The sequence below is a fragment of the Emys orbicularis genome, chromosome 2, assembly GCF_028017835.1.
Source record: "Emys orbicularis isolate rEmyOrb1 chromosome 2, rEmyOrb1.hap1, whole genome shotgun sequence".
NCBI lineage: Eukaryota > Metazoa > Chordata > Testudines > Emydidae > Emys > Emys orbicularis.
The window spans coordinates 38321405-38340487 of record NC_088684.1 but is presented as its reverse complement, the minus strand read 5'-3'; the positions used below and the strand labels follow the sequence as shown (position 1 = coordinate 38340487).

General features: G+C 44.4%; 1 protein-coding gene across 1 annotated transcript; it reads right to left on the bottom strand.

The window, feature by feature from the left end:
• Nucleotides 1-11196: 11196 nt before the first annotated feature.
• Nucleotides 11197-18172, bottom strand: ZNF706 (zinc finger protein 706). Its single transcript, XM_065399468.1, has 4 exons — nt 18046-18172; nt 13591-13727; nt 12164-12271; nt 11197-11498 (listed from the first exon to the last, which is right to left on the bottom strand). Exons 1-3 carry the CDS (start codon nt 18170-18172, stop codon nt 12176-12178), a joined length of 360 nt encoding a protein of 119 aa, XP_065255540.1. The 3' UTR covers nt 11197-11498; nt 12164-12175.
• Between the last annotated feature and the right edge of the window lie 911 nt (nt 18173-19083).

Below are 19083 nucleotides of genomic sequence, written 5' to 3'. Positions count from 1 at the left end.
CATAGCTGGGAGTGGAAGGAGGTGGGGGGAAGGCAGCATCACAAAACCAATGATAAACCTGAGATACATTGATGATATTTTCATCCTCTGGGCAGATGACCTGAACACCCTCACCCTTTCCACCACGACTTCAACATCCACCATCCATCTATTAAACTCTCTCTGGAACACTCCCACACTTGCATCAACTTCCTGGATACCACAATCAGTTTCAGCAATGGAACCCTACAGATAACTATATACAAGAAACCCACAGATCACCAGACCTACCTCCACAGATCCAGTAACCACCCTAAACACACCAAGAAATCTGTTATTTACAGCCAGGCACTCAGATACCACAGAACATGCTCCAGACAGAAAGTCGGATATGCACCTTAACACACTTAAAACCTCCTTCACCAAACAAGGGCACTTCACCAGAAAAGTAGATTGCATCATGGAACAGGCCACTCATCTATCCTGAGAGAATCTGCTTCAATATGGAAATAAAACCCCTCTGACCAATATGGAAATAAAACCCCTGGTTGTCACCTACCACCCCACACTGGAACCCATATGGGGTTTTATTAAACAATTATAACCCATGCTGGATGGGGACCATATCCTGAAAGAAATATTTCCTGAAACCCCCCTTCTGGCTTTCAAACAACCCCCATGCCCAGGGCCCCTGCCAACTGAGGGGCTCAGGAAAAAATCTGCCACTGGGCAGTGGAAGCTCGGAGCACCAGCTGCTGGGTGGGCAGGGCAGTGGAAGCTGCAGGGGTCCCTGACCCTGTCCCTGGCAGAAGCCACAGTGTGACAGGGAAAGCCTCCTGCACCCCCCAACCCCGTCAGAAGCCACAGGGTGGTGGTGGTGGTGGTGGTGGGGGAAGTGCCCCGACCCTAGTCCCCCACATAAGCATGGGGGTGGGGGGAGAAGTCCCAGCACCCGGACCCCCGCTGCGGCCCCGGGACTGGAGGATATCTCACTCCCCACTGCGCCCCAAGGCCGTGGCACGGGGACAGAGCTTCTCCTGTCTCGGGGGCAGGGCAGAAAGGAGCAAACCGGTTGTGGGGGCCACAGTGGGGTGTCAGAGTGGGGAGGGGGCAGGGTGGAACAGGGGCAGGCCCCAGAGATAGGGCAGAAAGGGTTGGGATTGTGGGTGGGGCTGCAGGTTGAAAGGGTGGAGCGGGGGCGGGATCGCAGTCAGAAGGGGTGGGGAGGGGTCCCCCACTTGCTCTTTTCCAGGGCCCCAGAAAAGCCTCATCTGCCTCTGCCCCCAGCCTCTCCAAGCTCATCATCAGAAGCAAGCTTCCAACAGACCAGGATACACAACTCAAAGCAGCATCAGACCCTGCCAGAACAACAGATGCAAAACGTGCAGACATAGCTCCACTGCTATGATAATCAACACCCACCACAACACACCTTTCAAGATCCCTGGGTCCCATCCATGCCAATCACATCATGTGGTATACCTCATTCAGTACACTACATGCCCTGATAACAATTATGTGGGTGAAACCAGACAATCACTATGCTCTTGAAAGAACTCTCACACACACAAAAAATGATAAAAGACAAATACACCATATCACCCACGGGTGAACACTTTTCACAAAACGATCACTCTGTATCTATACTGACCTCTCAGTCCTTATCCTCAAAGGCAAGCTGCACAACACTTTCAAAAGACGAGCCTTGAAGTTTAAATTCATAGCTTTGCTAGATAGTAAAACTCATGGACTGAATAGCGACACTGACAATCTATAACCCACTAACAACCCCCGAGCCCCAGCTGCCTTTTGTTATCCTCTCCCTTCCTTTCCCCACTATGACTAGAGGGATGTTAGTAGGCCACTTCAACCTCGAATGGTCCCTTGAAATATGTGCTAGCTACTTATGCTAAACAATCTGTTCCACCTTGTATTTAGCTGTGATGCTCTGTATATTTCCCAGACCTGAAGAGCAGCTCTGTGTAAGCTCATCTCCTTCATTAACTGGATCAGAGATAGGAGCCCCCTCAAGGAATGCTTTCCTAGAAATCCTTTTCTAATTCATTTGATCCGATAACCATAGCCCTTCCCAACAAGCACAGGTGCCAACTTTTGTTGGCGCCGGTGGGTGCTCGCGCCCCTCCGGCCCCGCCCCGACTCCGCCCCTCCCTGCCCTTATTGGACCCCTCCCCAAATCTCCGCCCCAGCCCCGCCTCTTCCCCAAGCGTGCCGCGTTCCTCCTCCTCCTCCCCCCCAGCGCTTGCTGCGCGAAACAACTGTTTCGCGGCGCAAGCGCTGGGAGGGAAGAGGGAGAAGCAGGACCCGGCTGCACGCTCAGGGGAGGAGGCAGAGGTGAGCTGGGGCGGGAAGCTGCCTGTGGGTGCAGAGCACCCACCAATTTTTCCCCATGGGTGCTCCAGCCCCGGAGCACCCATGAAGTCGGCGCCTATGCCAACAAGTACCTGCACTGGACATCTGCCACACGTTTTACATACTAACCTGCCTGTTGCACCTCTCCAGGTCCCAGACCTGCTGTGGGGAAAGGGAAAAAACCACCCCACCTCGGTCAACCTATCAGAAAGGGAAAAATTCTTTCCCATCTCCCAAAGAAAAGGGTGACTATCGTAACACCCACAGTGAGTCATGAGCATACCTGGTCCTTTTACAGATGAGAGCTGCTAGCCCGATCCAGGTAAGAGGGATTTTCCAGGACTGCACGGGGTATAAAAAACCCCATATACTCTTCCAGTTAGCAGAAAGGACAGTGCCCTGCCCCTGACCTGTTCCAGCTTCATCCTTCTTCCCTGCTCTGTCTCTGTAAACATCTACCCATCCCCCCCCCCCTACCCATTGTAAGGGAAAGGCTCCCTTAAAGAAGGCAAGAACCCCTTTTCCTCTGGAAAGCCAGACAAGGGCTCATCACACCAATGCTGCAGGGAGCACAATTTCAGTCAATTTTCAGTCAAAAAAGGCAGTGCTTACTTTGTGCCAGAGCTTAGCCCTGGCATCTCTGAGCTCCCGGTTAGCAGCCACCACTCTCTGGCCACCCAGCTGTGCAGTGCTGCTGCCAGCAGCAGCACAAAAGTAAGAGCAGCAATACACTCTGCCATGCCATCCTTACTTCTGAGCTGCTGCTTCCTTCAGAGCTTGACACTCAGCTGCCCAGTTTGAGCCCCAGCACCTCTTTCATTATAAATTAGGCACTGAATAAAGGCAACCTAGTTCATTGTAGTGCCTAAGCAGGACTCTCTAACCTGCTTGAGGTCTGAAATCAGCAACACCTTGTAGAGATGTGCTGGGGAAGGATTCCTTCTGGCTGTTGGGCCCATTGCTGGGCTTTGCTTTGGCTGAGTTTACATTTTTGGTTCGTGTTCCTGTCCTTTTGTACTCTCCTCTTAACTTGAATCTGTTTCAATGAGCATTTTTTGTTCATTTTCTTTCTCATAGTTCATTGAAGATGGAGCGTTCTCCCCTTAAGGTATGTCTACACTGCAATCAAATACCTGCAGCTGGCCTGTGTCAGCTGACTCAGGCTCACGGGGCTCGGGCTGCAGGGCTATAAGATTGCAATGTAGATGTTCACGCTCAGGCTTGAGTTTGGGCTCTGGGACCCTCCTCCCTCATGGGGTCCAAGAGCCTGGACTTCAGCTGGAGCCCAAACATCTACACTGCAATTTTATAGCCCTGCAACCCGAGCCCCGCAAGCTGAAGTTAGCTGACACAGTCAGCTGAGGGAGTTGTATTGCAGTGTAGACATATCTTTAGGGGCTTGACTGAATTCACATTAACAGTGTTTGTTCTCCCCTGACATTTCTTTCTGGGCTGGTCCCAGTAACTTATTCAGTTCCTGGCTATGCAGTTGGAAACAAATTCTTGTCAAATGACATTTGAAAGTTTCTTTACTGACAGTAATGGCTCTTTGCATCAATTTTGACATTTTACTTTGTCTCTTCAGTCTATTTTCTGAAATATCAATTCCATGCCACCCGTGCAGGCCTTAATTTGGGCCAGCGCTGAGCCCCAGCACCTCTAGGCTTGGCAGGTTATAGCCCCAGCACCTCTAGGCTGGCTGCATCAGTTATGAAATCACTTGTCATAATCTTTGGCTATGTTTGATTGGTGCATGTCATTTAATTTGTGTATTCATTTTAGGTTTGTACCCAAAGAAGAGAACTGTGAGTGCAAGTTTAAAAACAGAAGCTTATCTTTGACAAGGTCGGGGGAGGAGGAGGAGGAGGAGGGAGAGAGAGAAGCAGGCACAAATATGTATTTCTTTATTTTATAACTTAAGATTTATCAAAGAGTTTGCCAGGTAATAGCAGTTTTACGGTTTTATTTGGCATTTCTGATTGCATCCCTTAAGAATAAATTTTAGGTGGTAGTTGTTGTGTCTGTCCTTGAGAAAAATATCTTTTGTGGGTGCCCCAAAACATACAAACTCTTGGAGACACACTTACGGTACTTTGCCTCTTGAATAGAGCATGGCCATCATTAATGATCAACCTGAGTTCTTACAAGAGCTTAAAAACAAACATTTTACATAAGGAAATACACATACTTATTCGTATTGCAGTAGTGTTTAGGGGCCCCAGTCAGGGATCAGGGCCCCATTGTGCCAGACACCCGGCAAAAAGAAAATCAGATCTCACTGGGTTGGGGGAGGACACATGACACGTGGGCCCTGTGAAATCATGCAGTGAGTCCATGAGAGAGTATTAAGTTAAATCAAACTTAGGAATTGTCTAAGTCTTTATTCCATCTTTTGAGTTATGGCTTGTGAAATATGCCAGATGTGCCCTTGTTCATTTAGAATGGGTGTCCTCAGGTCAGCTTCCCAAGACATGTTTCACACCACATTGTGTAAATATTAAATTAGGGATTAGTACAACTATTTATCTCTTATGTACCATAAACATGACAGTTTGTCTTCTTTGGGGTAAGGAGCTTGCTTGAATTATTAATCTTTGTGATACAGAGGACATTACATCTAATTCGTAGAAACCTGACAAAGTAGTTGGGGGAGAGGTTGAATGGAAATTTTACAAGGGTATCAGAGCTATTGCCTTTCTGTGTTTGTCAAATGCTGAACCATTTAAATACATGCAGTGATTGTGGTTGCTCGATGTATGGTTCAAAAAGTTATTCTCTCTTCAACACCGAGAGTTTAGAGAATATTGTATTAAAGTCTGACTGCGCCTACTGAAGTCAATGGCAAAACTCTCACTGATTTCAGTGGTGCAGGATCAAACTCTTACTTGGGAAGAAATGGAACCACAAAGCATGAGCCAGGTTAGGAGACACCCTAGCTGAAGTTAAAGGATTTTCCTCAATACAAAATTGCAAAGCTGGGTTCACAGGCTTTCAGGTGACCCTACAAGGATTTACAATAGCAATATATAGCTCACTCTTGTATCAAATATATTGTTTAAGTGAAAACAACCATGGTATTTCTTCAATGGAGCCATGTCATTGGATAAAATATTTCTTAGATCTCTTCAAAAAACCCTCTTTACGGCTGACTTACAAGAGCCAACAGGAGTACAGAAGAATCCATTTACGAAAGAAACTAAACCATAAATAATACTTAGAGTATAAGTATTACAATATTTATAATACTATAACATTGTTAAATAAACTAAACGTAACTCCTAAGTAAGAAACTCAGCAAACCAAAACCATTCTTAGTTTAATAATATAAAAACTTCTTCCTCAACTAAGATGAGGAGTTTTGCCATCCTCAAATCCTGTATGGAGAGAAAACACACTTCTATTCACAAGGAAATTATTCTATTCAGGTTCTTACACTGCACCCATTCCCAGATATCTGATCCAAGTTACAACACGGAGCACAATGGCACCTTTGTCTCTAAAGTGTTACTACAATACAAATAGTAGTTTATCATAATTGCATACAGAACTCCACAAGCCAACACAGTTTTAAAATGTTTGCTAATATTTTCTCCAATAGACAAATTAACTATTCTTTTGGTTGGAAAAAGACTGATACCCAAATTTTTTTCATCCTTAAGATGAAGATCCATAAATACCTCAAAGTAAAACATGCTTTTCAAAGTTTTATTCAAAAACATAAAATGACTATTACACCACATACATGTGTGTGTGTGTGTGTGTGTGTATATATATATATATATATATATATGGAAATGATTGACATAACAGCAACTGGTGTTTTAAGATACACCAGGGATTAAATAGATTTTAAAAAGAAAACCCTACTCTCTTCAAGCAGAGAATAAGTTGTGTATAATTAACAATTGATATTCCAGTAGTTCTCCTAGTGTACTAGGCACTGTACAAAACACTTAGAAAGGCTTGGTTTGTGCCCAATTCAGACAAAGGGTAGAGGAGAGAGACACAACATACAAACGAAATGGGGAAGGTAATGATTGGCCATATCTTGATATTAGCGTTTATTATATAAATTACTCCCCCATTTCCACTCAACCGTAACATTATTACTTGCTTAATTTGCTATAAGCATTCTGGTAGAACTAGACCTTTCTGGGAGTGGTGGGGCAGAGTTAGCATGAGAAGAAGGTAGAAGCCTTGGAGACCAATTAGGAAAGACATTTCATGCCTAAGGAGTGGCATGGAAGAAGACATACAGATGACTGTGGGGGAGACAGACAAGTGGTGTATTGAGGCTGGTATCAGTAGGGTGGAAGGAACTGGTGTCAAGTGAAAAGAAAGAAGGATGGGTAAGTAGGAAGGGGTAAGGTTATGCAGGACTTTGAAAGCCAGAGGAGGGATTTAAGTAAATATGGTCATAATGACATACACTGAGAATGAAATTCAGATTCTGAACAAATCAGTGCTGTACAGTGTTCGAGAGTACAACATAACCGTTACTGAACACACAACAGATTAGAACAGTCTTGTCTAGGATGCATTCTCTTGCCCTGCAAATCCTCTCATACGCCATACTCCCTTGTATGTTGAAATTTAGCCATACACAGCATGTAGAGTAAATGCTTAGCACAGCTTAAACCTTTGTGGGAAAGTTTGCAGATTTGACTGTCTTTTTTTTATTTATTTGCCATAGATTTTTATCATAGTAAAGTGTTTATGGCTTTAATACCTCTTACAGTGGAAAAAACATTCAAGGAGAAAGAGGCAGGGCAGTCACGTAAACTGCTCTTCTGTTTGATTTATTAGACCCGATACCACCTCAAGGGCAGTGTGTTGATGCTGTAGCCCTCTCTGCACTGGCTCTGAGATCCACCTTTAGAGAACTGAACATTGTTCCAGCTAAACCTGTATTAAACATATGTTGGGTCCCTGCCTTGCACAGGGCCAAGCTATGTTAGAAACATTTTTAAAAGGCATGGTCAGAGCCTGCTTTTAATATGGTTTAAGCAGAGTTTGTGTCTGTCCAGACCGGACCAAATTAGGAAATACGGCATCATAACTAACGTTTAGCTAGTTTAGAAGTCAATATAGTTAGGATCATCTTCTGCCTAAGCAAAATTCTTGTGATAATTTACATGCTCACCACTGACAGCTAAGCACATGAAAGACACTTCAGCCATGTTCACACTAGCCAAGTTTTTCAAGGACTAGTGATTTTGTAATGTCTTTAAAGAAAGGTTTATTTTTAGAGAATAGGTGCTCAACACTTTTGAAAAATCAGACCCCATATTTAAGATGTCTCAGGTTTGACCCCATAAAATTGAGGCATCCAAAAAATCACTAATGACTTTCGAAAGCTTTGTGTGTGGCTTTTAACCCCATCGAAAAGTTTTAAAACATGATTTTGGGCACAAAGGTTTTTTAAAAACAAAAACCCCACAGCTCTTTATTAATGCAAATAGACATATCCAGATCATTTAAAAACAGTTGTTGCTAGCAAAACTTCAGCTACTGCATAGACTGGGACTTTAATATCCTTTTTGAATGATGGGACCTCTCTGAAGATACCACTGAATATGTAATAATTACACCAAATGTGTAAACTCAGAATTAGAAGCCAACAACACTTGGTTGAAGGTACAGCCATTGCAAGAATGCCTTAAAGCAGTGGCTCTCAAACTTTTTTACTGGGGACCCCTTTCACATAGCAAGCCTCTGAGTGCAACCCCCCCCCTTATAAATTAAAAATACTTTTTAAATATACTTAACGCCATTATAAATGCTGGCGGCAAAGTGGGGCTTGGGGTGGAGGTTGACAGCTCGTGACCCCCCATGTAATAACCACGTGACCCCCTGAGGGGTCCTAAGCCCTAGTTTGAGAACCCCTGCCTTAAGGGTTCTAAATGGGTAAACTAGCCAGGGGGCCCTAATACAAAAACACTTTGCAGTAGTGAACTGAGTAGACATAAAGCAAGTTGACCCTTTACTCTGTATTCTTTAACAAAGTAGTCAGCTTGCTGGTCAGAACTTTCTGATTTAAATGGTGTCAGCATTCAACCCTTTACTATGCTTTGACTTTTAATTGGTAAACACATTGCAACTTGTCAATCTTCACTATGCTACACTTTTTAGATCTGCATTAGAACTTGACTCAGGTTTAAATAAGATATGTAAATTCTATTTATTACATAATTTTAGTGATATTGCATTATGTTTCAACAAAAGTAAAATTTGGAGGAACCCAGATCCTCATCACTATGTAACTTTCAAATATAACTAACCCTCTTGGTCAATCTTGCAGTGAAGAGCACTTCTCTATCACAGGAGAATTAAGATATGGGGAAGTCTCCAAAGAGAGATTGCCAGAACACTGCACAAAACACAAATACTGCTTTGTTAAGGTTACATATGAACTGTCCTTGATTTTTTTTGTTGCAGATATTCTTCAACATCCTCAGTGGTAGGCCTCTAAAGGGGAGAAAGCGATAGCAGTCCCTGCCTAGAGGCAAGTCAGCCAGGCAGGATGCAGGTGGGACGTTTGCCCTGCCGCAGCTACTTTTTGTAGCTGGATAGCTTCAAGATTTAGAGCTGTCCAGCCAGCATAAGTTAATTTAATAAAAATACAGGAACACTTGTTTTTAACAGGCAGGAAATATCACATTTTACACTTTAGGTTTTTTAACTTGCTCTTTAATCAGACACAGTACAATGCACAATTGTGTCTTTTTAGCCAGAGTTAACAGGGTGCCATCCACAAGTTTAGAAGTGAGGAGAGGAAACTCCCCTATTCCTTACCCCACACACAACTCTTTAAATCCATACACTGAGTATTTGCAGACAATACTAAATGAGGATAATTCCCCCACTAGTCCTGCATTCCCCCCATACTTTTGGGTTCAGTTTATTAGAAAATGTTACAGTATTTCAGATTTCAACAGCTGTAAATAGGGAGTTTATTAGTGTATAAAACTGAAGGTCACCCTGGCCTTTACCAATATCAACTGATGGTTATGTAGTTATCATACAGTTTTCAAAATGCAACAAAATTCTTAAGTAGGTTAATTTGTCCTACCAGTATGATGCCGCTTTCTAGCCACCTTATTTGCTCATTAACTACGTTTGCTACACAATCTGTAAATTAAAGCAACAAAACATGTCTTTCAGCTTAGGGCTTTTTTTGGTAAAGGATGCATCCCAGAACCTTCTCCTGAGAAAAACCAGACTACCAAACATCAATCAATGTAAGGAACATTTTGTTCAGGGTATACTCATCTTATTTTTGATGAAATTACAGTATGAGAACGTTTAGGTACCCCTCAACACCAAGTTGAAAGGCAGATTTCTTGTCTTGTGGGAGTCAGGCTGTCAGAATGAAGTTATTGAATTAACTTCTAACATTAAGAAAAAATGAAGGACTACATTCTGTCAGTACTAGTGCAGTACTGGATTATTTTCAGCAGACGAACAGGGTACCTATCAAAGTTCAGTGGTATACAGATTATGTCAGAGTGGGTATATTACAATGAAACTTTAGGCCAAAGTGAACATTTACAGAGAGATACAACTTAATGTCACAGTAAAGAGGGTGGGAGGCTAGCCTGACACAAGTAATTCATTAAAAGGGAAAGTAAGTGGACATAGAAAGAGGCTGTATTTGACTTGATATACCAAAAATACCACTTATTTCAAGTGAATTCATTAAATCAAAGAATGTGTTCAACTTGGTTACTTGGTCTGTCAGAAATAAGAGATTAGTTATTGTGGCTGCAGTTTGTTGTAACCAATTTCTCAGCAATTCATAGCATTTCCCCTCTGTCTAACCAATTTCAGAAGGTCTGTTCTTTGGCAGTACCACCTCAAATATATTTAGGATGGCTACTACTGTATATCACAGACCTTCCAGCACAATTCAAATACACCAGTTTTAGATTTCCCCCCCACTTTTGTGCTCTGAGATTAGAATCAAGTCCATGATACACTTTATGAAGGTTAAATCTGTCCTCAAGTGCTCTCATCTAGGGGTTTCAGGTAAAGCTTAAAATTTTCCCTGGTAATGTTGGTAAGTCCGGACTGATTTAAGTTTAACTAGCTACATCACTTCCAGTTAGTCATTTGGCTTGTGTGCTTTCCAACAGGCTTATTTTAAGTTCATTGTCAAATAAGCAGATCATTAGAGTTTGATTACTTTGCACACTTCTTGAAAAAAGTTGCTACTAAGATAGCCAGAGACTCTGGAGGGTGGGGGGTGAGACGCGTGGTTGGCTGCTCATGTGCATTTACAATCTTTCCAACTGAATTTTACAATGAAGAGCAGAGTTACTTGAACTTGATATAGCATTTGTGAACATTATTCAGATAAGCATGTCCAGAAATATTAAATTCTATTGTGTCTCAGCTTTGCCAGCCATCTACTAAATATTAAGGTTCACTTGTCTAACAAGAGTCTCGCCAGTGCATGAATAGAAGGAACAAGTTCCCTTACAGCAAAGGAGACCTGTTCTAAATGGCTTGTAGTACCCACACTCCCTAATAAACAGAACAAAAAAGAGGAAGTCCCATGATTCTAATGCAGCTTCTAAGAAGTTGGCTATACCTCTTGAGTCAAGAAATTAAATTTTAGTAACCGAGCTCAAACAGGCAGAACATTGGAAGGTAAACATAAGCAGTTTCCCTCTTAGGTTAGCTTTAGCTCAGCTTATTGTAATGCACATTACTTTCAGTGGAATGAAACTGCTCACGTTTCTGGCAGGATGGAGAGAATTCCACTTTGTCCTCATTAGGATTTTATAAGGCAGATAATGTGGAAAGTTGAAACAGAACTTCTACAAGCATTTAACCTGTGATATTGTAAAAATCAAAATACTACTTTATTAAATGAGTTATTTTACACAATATGAACATCAGTATAATTACAATTGTAAAAAATGTTTATAACAAGTATGGACTGGTTTTCAGGATTTCCAAATAGGGCACAACTGTACATTTACACAGAATCGTCTTTGCATGAAGCTCAAGAGGGAACAGCATAAAAATATGAATGTTTCTGTAACCCCTTCATTTTTGCTGATCAACAGTTTGTTAGAAAAGCAGCTGCAGATTTGTTATGTAAGGTCTGACTGTAGACGAGTCAATAGGTGCCATGAATTCACCTATAAAAAAAACAAGAATTCAGTTAAACTGAACTGTTGCACAACACTGCTCTAACTACTACTTAGCTTCCAATCACTGAAAAATTATACTGAACTAATTATGAACCAAAGGGTTTTTGATTATAGGGGTTTTTTTGGCATTGGTTTAGCTACCCCGCAAATATTCTCAAAAGATTCGTATCTACATAAATACTTTCTCTACCCAAGCCAAATAGTATATATTTTTATGTTGTGTAACAAAGTCTAAACATTTGGTCATGTGCTCAACAGTTCTAACTTCATTAAGTCTTGTATGGCAAGAAGGAAATAAAGTATCCTTTGAAAAAAGTATTTACAATAATTTATGCTTCTAATCTAAATACCTGAATAATACTTCGCATTCATTAGTTTGTATCAACCCCATGGGCAAGCCTCTCACCTAGGGTTGTATTTTTTCCTCAAAGTTAGTATCAATGGTCCAATCAAGGACCAGGCCTCCTGCTGTTGCAGTAGTAATGATGAAGTTGCTTCTCATGCTTAGTGATCTGAGGATGTGTTTTTAGTTTCAAGCTAACTTTCACTTCGGAGAAAATGAAGTAATTCTCAGATAGCCAGTGAGCAAGGCTAATTCATTATGATAAACAGTACAACTCAGATTTAGTTTTAAAAAAAGTGTATGTAATGACCTGTAAACAACTTTATGCCTGAACATCAGCCAATTCTGGAGGAAGTGGAGTCTTAGGATGCTTGCTCTCAAAGTGCTGTTTGAAGGTCTTGGGGTCCGGCATTTGTGTCTGATTAAAAAAAAAAAAAAAAAAAAAAATCATCTTTATACATGGCAGAAGAGTGTTAGGTAAAATCTTTACACTGAACTGTTCTCCCCATTTCAAACCTTAATTTTCTTCACCAAGGTCAACATAGGGCTTGACTTGTCTCATTGATGAATGCAACATATGTATATAATTACCAATCTTAGTGCCATAGTACTTCCAGCAGACAGGCTATCAAGATGCTATTGTGCATTACTATGCTAGTTTTAGAGACTCTCTGGCTCTATATTAATACAATCCTCTGATTTTTAACTCCTGTTTTCAGCATATCATTATCACATACTTGTTTTATGCCACCTGCCAAGAATGCACTGAAAGATGTGTGCTCATTTTTATTAGAAGCCTCCTTGCAGACGTCAAGTTTATTCAATCTAGGATTTTACAAATAAATTAGGTGGGAAGCCTACTCCCTTCAAAACTCAGCCAAAGGATACATATCTAACTTGTATAGAACTATGAAGCCAATTCATTTTTTATGGCCTCACTGGTACACTGAGGCCCAAAGAGTTATTTGTAGTCTCTTAACCCACTGTTTCTAGCAATGTGTAGACCACAACTTCTGATTGCATTAGTAGGAAAGCTGGCATATTTTGCAGAAAAGAATGGGGGTGCATGCATCTGAGTGAGCAGTCCTCCATTGGGAAGCTTTCCATTACAGTTTATTACAAGTGACAGGTCTGTTCTAGGACTGGCCCTTTAAATGAATGCACTCTGTAAGAGGAAAGGCAGGATTCAGGAGAGTCAGTCAGGAGGAAAGTCAGAATCTGATTAGGTGCTTAAATTTCTGTTCTCTTGTCAAGACAATAACTCTGGCAGAAATATATAACTATTTATTAAACCCTGGCTACAGCTCTTAGCATCATGCTCAACAGTATCAGCCATCAATGATGGCGAGTCAGGAGCATCTTTTCATTTAAAGATGAAGTAAAATACACAGCAGAAAAGTGGTCTCAGACCTCTAGAGAAGCCTTGTACTGCATACCAACTGCAAACATGAAAATTTGCAATTAAGCAGTCTGGAACCACTGGTCTACAAGGTGCTGATCTTTACATGTAACCACAGGAAGCTATCTATGTAGCTACGGTTATATAGCCCAACAAAGTAATATGAAACCCTATTATATGTACATAAACTACAAATATGCCTGGAGCAACTAGCCAGTTAACCCACTATTACCACAGAAATATTTACTTTGTGGTTTCCACAACTTCTTCCTATAAAAGTCCTACTCTAGGCTGGAAGAGTTGCCCAGTGTAATGCTTTGTCTTCTGCTCCCCCTTACCCTACAAACAGTGCAGGTATATATTAAGGCAGCCTTGGCTGCAGCCTTCTGATCATGTCCTTGTTTCTTTTTCTGTCCAGCTTGCTTTTTGGCATTTTTCTGCTGCGACTGAATCTTCTGCTGTCCACGAGCCATATCTACAAACAAAGAAGGATGTTTAGTCTAAGTGAGAAAGAGACTGTTTTGGCTACCGACTCAGAAGGTATCCTTATGAGCAAAGAGTCATATGCTCTCTCCATATGGCCTACTCAATCCACAGGAGGCAGACACATGGACAGCTCTGTTCAGGTTCCTTGTGTAAATACCTCTGTACTCTAAGTACTTTTTATATGAAAAAGTGGTTAGTAGGTTCCATTCTAAAGCTTCCTCCTAAATGACACTTCAAAGCCCATCTTTTAGAGAGGTATTTTCAGTGGATAAACAGTAAAACCAATTTGTTTCCTTTTATATGCATTTATTTTCTAATTCCTGCCCAGGTAAAGAAATTCAGGTTTAAAGATCTCACTTTGGTTTAATCAATTGATTTTCTAAGCAATAAAGCCCTAAACATTTCCAGATGAAACATGAATTGGGCCATAGATGTCAAGACAGTGATTATTGAACTGTTGTCCATGGATCACTGGTTTCTATGGAGCACTTGGCTAGGGGTCTGTGTAAAGCAAAGTAACATGGTGCTGCCTCTCCCTAATGCAAGCTGCAGCACAGGACTATAAAATCAGACCCAAGGGAGCCAGGCTAGCTGCTTTCATCAAAAGCCACTACTACATATAGAATGACAAGAGGAGGAGATAAGAGCTGCCCTCAGGGACTGAAGTCATCCACCATCAGGGAAAGGATGTCTATGAGACATGGGAATAGGATAAATGGACAGTCTATATAGTGGAGCAGGTAATATTTCATGGAAAACTTGCTTCCAAATTTCTACTCTAGCTGCTAATTCCTCATCTAAAGTATTTTTTTTTTAAATCTGATGTTTATTTGAATTGCAGAAGTACCTGGAAACCCAGTCCCATAGTGCTAGTCACTCTATGAATATAAAAAGACAGTCCCTGCCCTAAAGTTTTTACAGTCCATGTAATTCTATAGCTATCAACTGTAAAAAAGGATTATGAAGTCAGAAGGTGAGAGAAAAAAGCATGAAGTGAAAATTCCATGCAAGTTTTCTTAGAAAGAAGATACAGAAATGCAATAGATTTCTTATGTTCAACACTTCCATGAAATAGATTATTTTAAACAAAAATCTAAGGAGCCAGTTTTAACTATTTCTGTACCAAAACTATTTAAAGAAAAGCTATAGTGATTTTATCACATTAAATAAACAAACACTATATTAGTAATGAGTTTTCAGGATGTTAGAAATACCTGTCACAATTTCACTATTAATGGTTTCAACTGAAACTGTCATTACACTGATACATGCTATACACCTGGGGGAATTCTGTGCCACTGCCCGCACACAGAATTCATGTCCCCCACAGATTTCTTTGCTTCCCTGCAGAAAAAAGATTTTGACAGGGAAGCCACAAAAACTGTCATGCACCCCTCCCCAGAACGGTGGGTGTGTCGTTTTGGGTGCCCAGAGCGGCCAGCAGTGAAGTAAATCACCACAGCGTGGGGGGGGGGGGGGGCAGGAGGAGGGAGAGCTAGGGATGTCCTGGCCAGTGGCTCCTTCCCTGTGCCAAGCTCAGTTGTTAGTCCCGACTGGGCAAGGGCTGGATTTCCTCTTTCCCTGCAAGGAATGGCTGGGGCCAGGTCAGACCCACCCTCAGAAACCTCCCCATGGCTGCAGGAAGCTCCACACTGCCCTTCCCCTGTTTGCCCATCTGCCCAATCCCTGATGCATCCAGAGCCCCCTGTTCCCAGACCCTCCCTCCCCCCGTGCCTCACCCCCTGCATCCTCCCACACACCCACAACCTCTGGCACCTGAACCCCCTCCCCTATGTCCTACCCCCTGCATCCTGAGGTTCCCCCCGCTGAGCCCCACCTCCTCAGCATCCAGACCCCCACCCCTGCACCCAGACCACCTCCCGCTGAACCTCACATGCTCCTGCACCTGGACCACCCCTAGAACCCTGCCCCACCCAGTCCCCACCACCGAGCCTCACCCCCTTGCACCCACAACCCTCCTCCGATATCCCCACATCCAAACCCCCCACCTCACTGAGCCTTACCCCCGGCATCCAGAGCCCCCCTGCATGCAGACACCCACCCCGATGAGCCTCACATCCCCTACACCCGGACCACCCCCTCCTGCACCCAGACCTCCATCTTACCCAGCCCCAAGACCCCCTCCCGCTGATCCCCAACTCCCTTCAACAGCACCCCACTGCTGAGTCCCATTGCCCCTGCACCCGCCCCTCCTCCCCCCCCAGTGAGCTGCCCACACGCAGATTGCCCCACCCAGAACCTTCTCACTCCAGACCAAGACCCTCCACACTTGGAACCTACCAGACTGAGCCTGCCTGCCCATACCTGGTGCAGAGCCCGAGGGTGTTTCTGGGACAGACCCAGCCCTTGCACTGTGTCAGAGTTGGGCTACAGCCTCACTGCCAAGTGAAGGGTAATCTCCCACTTCCGTGCAGCCAGTGGCCTGTCCCCCCTACTGCCTTGCTGGAACCTCCACATTTATTGACAAATAAAATTTGCAGAATTTTAAAATATTGTGAGAATTTTCAAATATTTTGGTGCAGAATTCCCTCAGGAGTAATCCCAGCAAGGGCCTCAGACTGTTTATGTAGAGTACACTGAAGAATGTGCACTTCCTGTTTCAAAAGCAAGGGAGATTAAACCTTCAGTTAACTGTAAAAATCTTTAATTTCCTAGTTAATTTAATAGAAGACTTCATTTATCTAAATACTGCTCTACACTAGTGTCAAGATTGTTTTAAAACAAACAATAGGGAGAGACTAAAATTCTCTTTAAACAAAAACATCCAGATGTGGGAAACAGAGTGGGTTGGTTTTAGTTATCTCAGTTATTTCTCCTGCAACAGTTGCACCTCAATTAAAAAGTGTTACAATATGTTTTATTTAGTGTCTTGATATTAGTTTGCTAAAAAGGCCACTAGACAAGCACACTATTTTATTATATTGAGATTGTCCATAAGTATGGAGCTGTTATTTTCGTTTTTTTGTCTAGTTAACTAAAAAAAGTATTTATTTGAAAATATTGGGCTTTCAGATTTGGTCCAGCCAGACTTTTCCTTTTAAAATACTGTAAATTACACAACGTAATGCCAATATGTGGAATTTGAACATTAAGTGTACTGGCAAGCTAAGTATTTCTAACTCTCTTGGAATACTACAATACTGTCACTTTCAGAGTTTGCTGAAAACAGTTACATTCAGCCACAACTAAACCAATTCTATATTTCAGAGTTAAAGTAACATATTATGATTACTTTCCTGTTTTCTTAAGCACAGAAACACCCTTCCAGAACTTAACAAACTGGCCCCAAATCTTGATTTAATACAGACTTGCATGACAGGACATAAAATAAACTTTAAAAAGCTTGTTAGAAATGTTTAACATTAAAGCAGTCACAGTGAAGTTAGAAGACGCAAATGCTAAATAGCACAACTCGATTGACGCCCATGGTATTGCAATACACCTCATACTAAGTTGTTTTCTTGTAAAACAACAAGGATTACGAGTAACCAAAACCGGAAAGTCAAACTAGAAGCAGAATGTTCATATCCTGAGACTGGAGAGCAGCAGCTGCTTCCTCTGATACTTTCAGAGGCTACAAATAGGTTAAAATTGTTCAGTTTAGTTTCCAGCAGGATCGCCAAGGGCCCTAGGCTCAAACTCTTTGTGATGAAGCAGAACCAACCTCAGGCAGCAGCCTGGTTTGAGACCGAGAATTCAGTCCGGCTCCGAGCGTAGCGTACAAGTACTTCAACCCCTTCTGGGTGACCCTGAAGTGTCGAGGGCCGGGGAGAAGCCAGCGGCTGCAGGGCTCCAAGCAGCGAGCGAGCGCAGCCCCCCAGGACGGGACTGCAAGGGACAAGCCGGGGAGGGGAGCCCGTGGGCACAGGGACAACGCTGCGCTCGGCCGCGCTCCCTGACCCCGGGGCCCAGGCAGGCAGGGACCGGGAGCGCGGAGTCCACCTCCATGGTCAGGTTTCGACACCGTCCAGCCACCGTGAATGCAGATTTCCTCTACCGGAGGAAGCTCGCCCCCCAACAGACCACGGGCCGCCCCGCACCCCAGGATTCTTCCCCCCCGGCCCTCAGGCCCGGCCCGGCCTCCCGCGGCCCAGGGGAATACCCCGACACCACCTCAGGCCGCCCCCGCCAGGATCAGGCCCCAGCCCAACGAGGTGCCCTCACGCCGGGGCCGGGGCCAGCGCGCTCCCCGGCCCGCTCGCCGCCTGCGGGCCTCCTCTCCCCTCATGCCCGGGGGAAGGGCCCGGCTCCCACCTATGGCAGCGCCCTGCCGGGTCCCCGCTTACCCGGACTAGCCCGGCCGGCCCAGGCGCTAGCGAGCGGGTGGGGAAGGCTCCGTGCGGCCCCGCAGCAGCCGCGGCCGCCGCCTGCCCGAGAGGAGGATGGAGGAGTCGGCGCCCCCCAACTGCGCATGCGCGCTGCCTCCGCCTCCCCCCCGTGCCGGCAGGTCCCGGCCGCCCCGATCCCGCCGGCCAATGGCGGCGCCGCCCTCTTACATAACGCAGGGAAGGGAGCGGGGCCTCCCCAGGAACAGGGGGCGGAGCCGCAGCACCTCCCCCGGTGCCCGGATGCTGCAGCCGCCCGCTCCCGGGAGGAGCCGGGGACATTTGCCTCTGCCAGCCCCGCCCATTGCTTCTCTCCGCCGGGGAAGGGAGAAACGTGCTTCCTGCGGGTGCCCCCGTCACCATGGGAGTGGGGAGACATCCCCCCCCGCGGACCGTCCCCACTGGGTGTGCGGGGAGTGGGCCTGAAAATCCCGCCCTCGGGGCTTTCATTGAGAAAATGGGGGCTTGGGGGCCTGGTCTCCCCTCAGGTGTTAGGGGGGGAGAGCCCTCTGCCGAGTCACGGGGGGACGGAGTCGGGGGTAGGTTCCCGGGCCCTAAACGTTCAACCACCTACTAAGCCCCTCGCCCCCCCCCCAACAAAATCCGAGATGGGAATTGGGGACGCAAGAAGGGGTATCCCTGAGCATGGGAACCCTCTTAACGCGACCCCCTGTTCACACTCCGCAGGCGCCTGATGCGCTGCCAGATCCTCCATCCCCTCTGTCAGCTGTCCATGTGCAGATTGTTGAACTCAAACCACCCTTAGCAGCGCTTTAATTAGAGGCCACTTCATTTCCCCATCAAGACATATTGGCTGCATCTACATTGAGGATTTGAGGAAAATCTCTCACTGTTGCTCTAGCACCAATGCAGCTCCACTAGCGCTGGTTTGAAAGGCACTTGTGCTGTGGTCTATTGTGCACTGCCAGTAAACTGAGACAGGCACATAGAGGGATACCTTAAAGCACAGAGACATTGGGACTCAAGGATTAAGCTCCC

What these genes read in the sequence shown, in the direction of transcription:
- ZNF706 (XM_065399468.1), bottom strand. Translation starts at nt 18,172, where the DNA reads ATGCGCAGTTGGGGGGCGCCGACTCCTCCATCCTCCTCTCGGGCAGGC. An exon ending in GGCCGGCCGGGCTAGTCCGG is followed by an intron (nt 13,728 to 18,045) that starts GTAAGCGGGGAC and finishes CTTTGTTTGTAG; the next exon opens with ATATGGCTCGTGGACAGCAG. An exon ending in ATACCTGCACTGTTTGTAGG is followed by an intron (nt 12,272 to 13,590) that starts GTAAGGGGGAGC and finishes TTTTTTAATCAG; the next exon opens with ACACAAATGCCGGACCCCAA.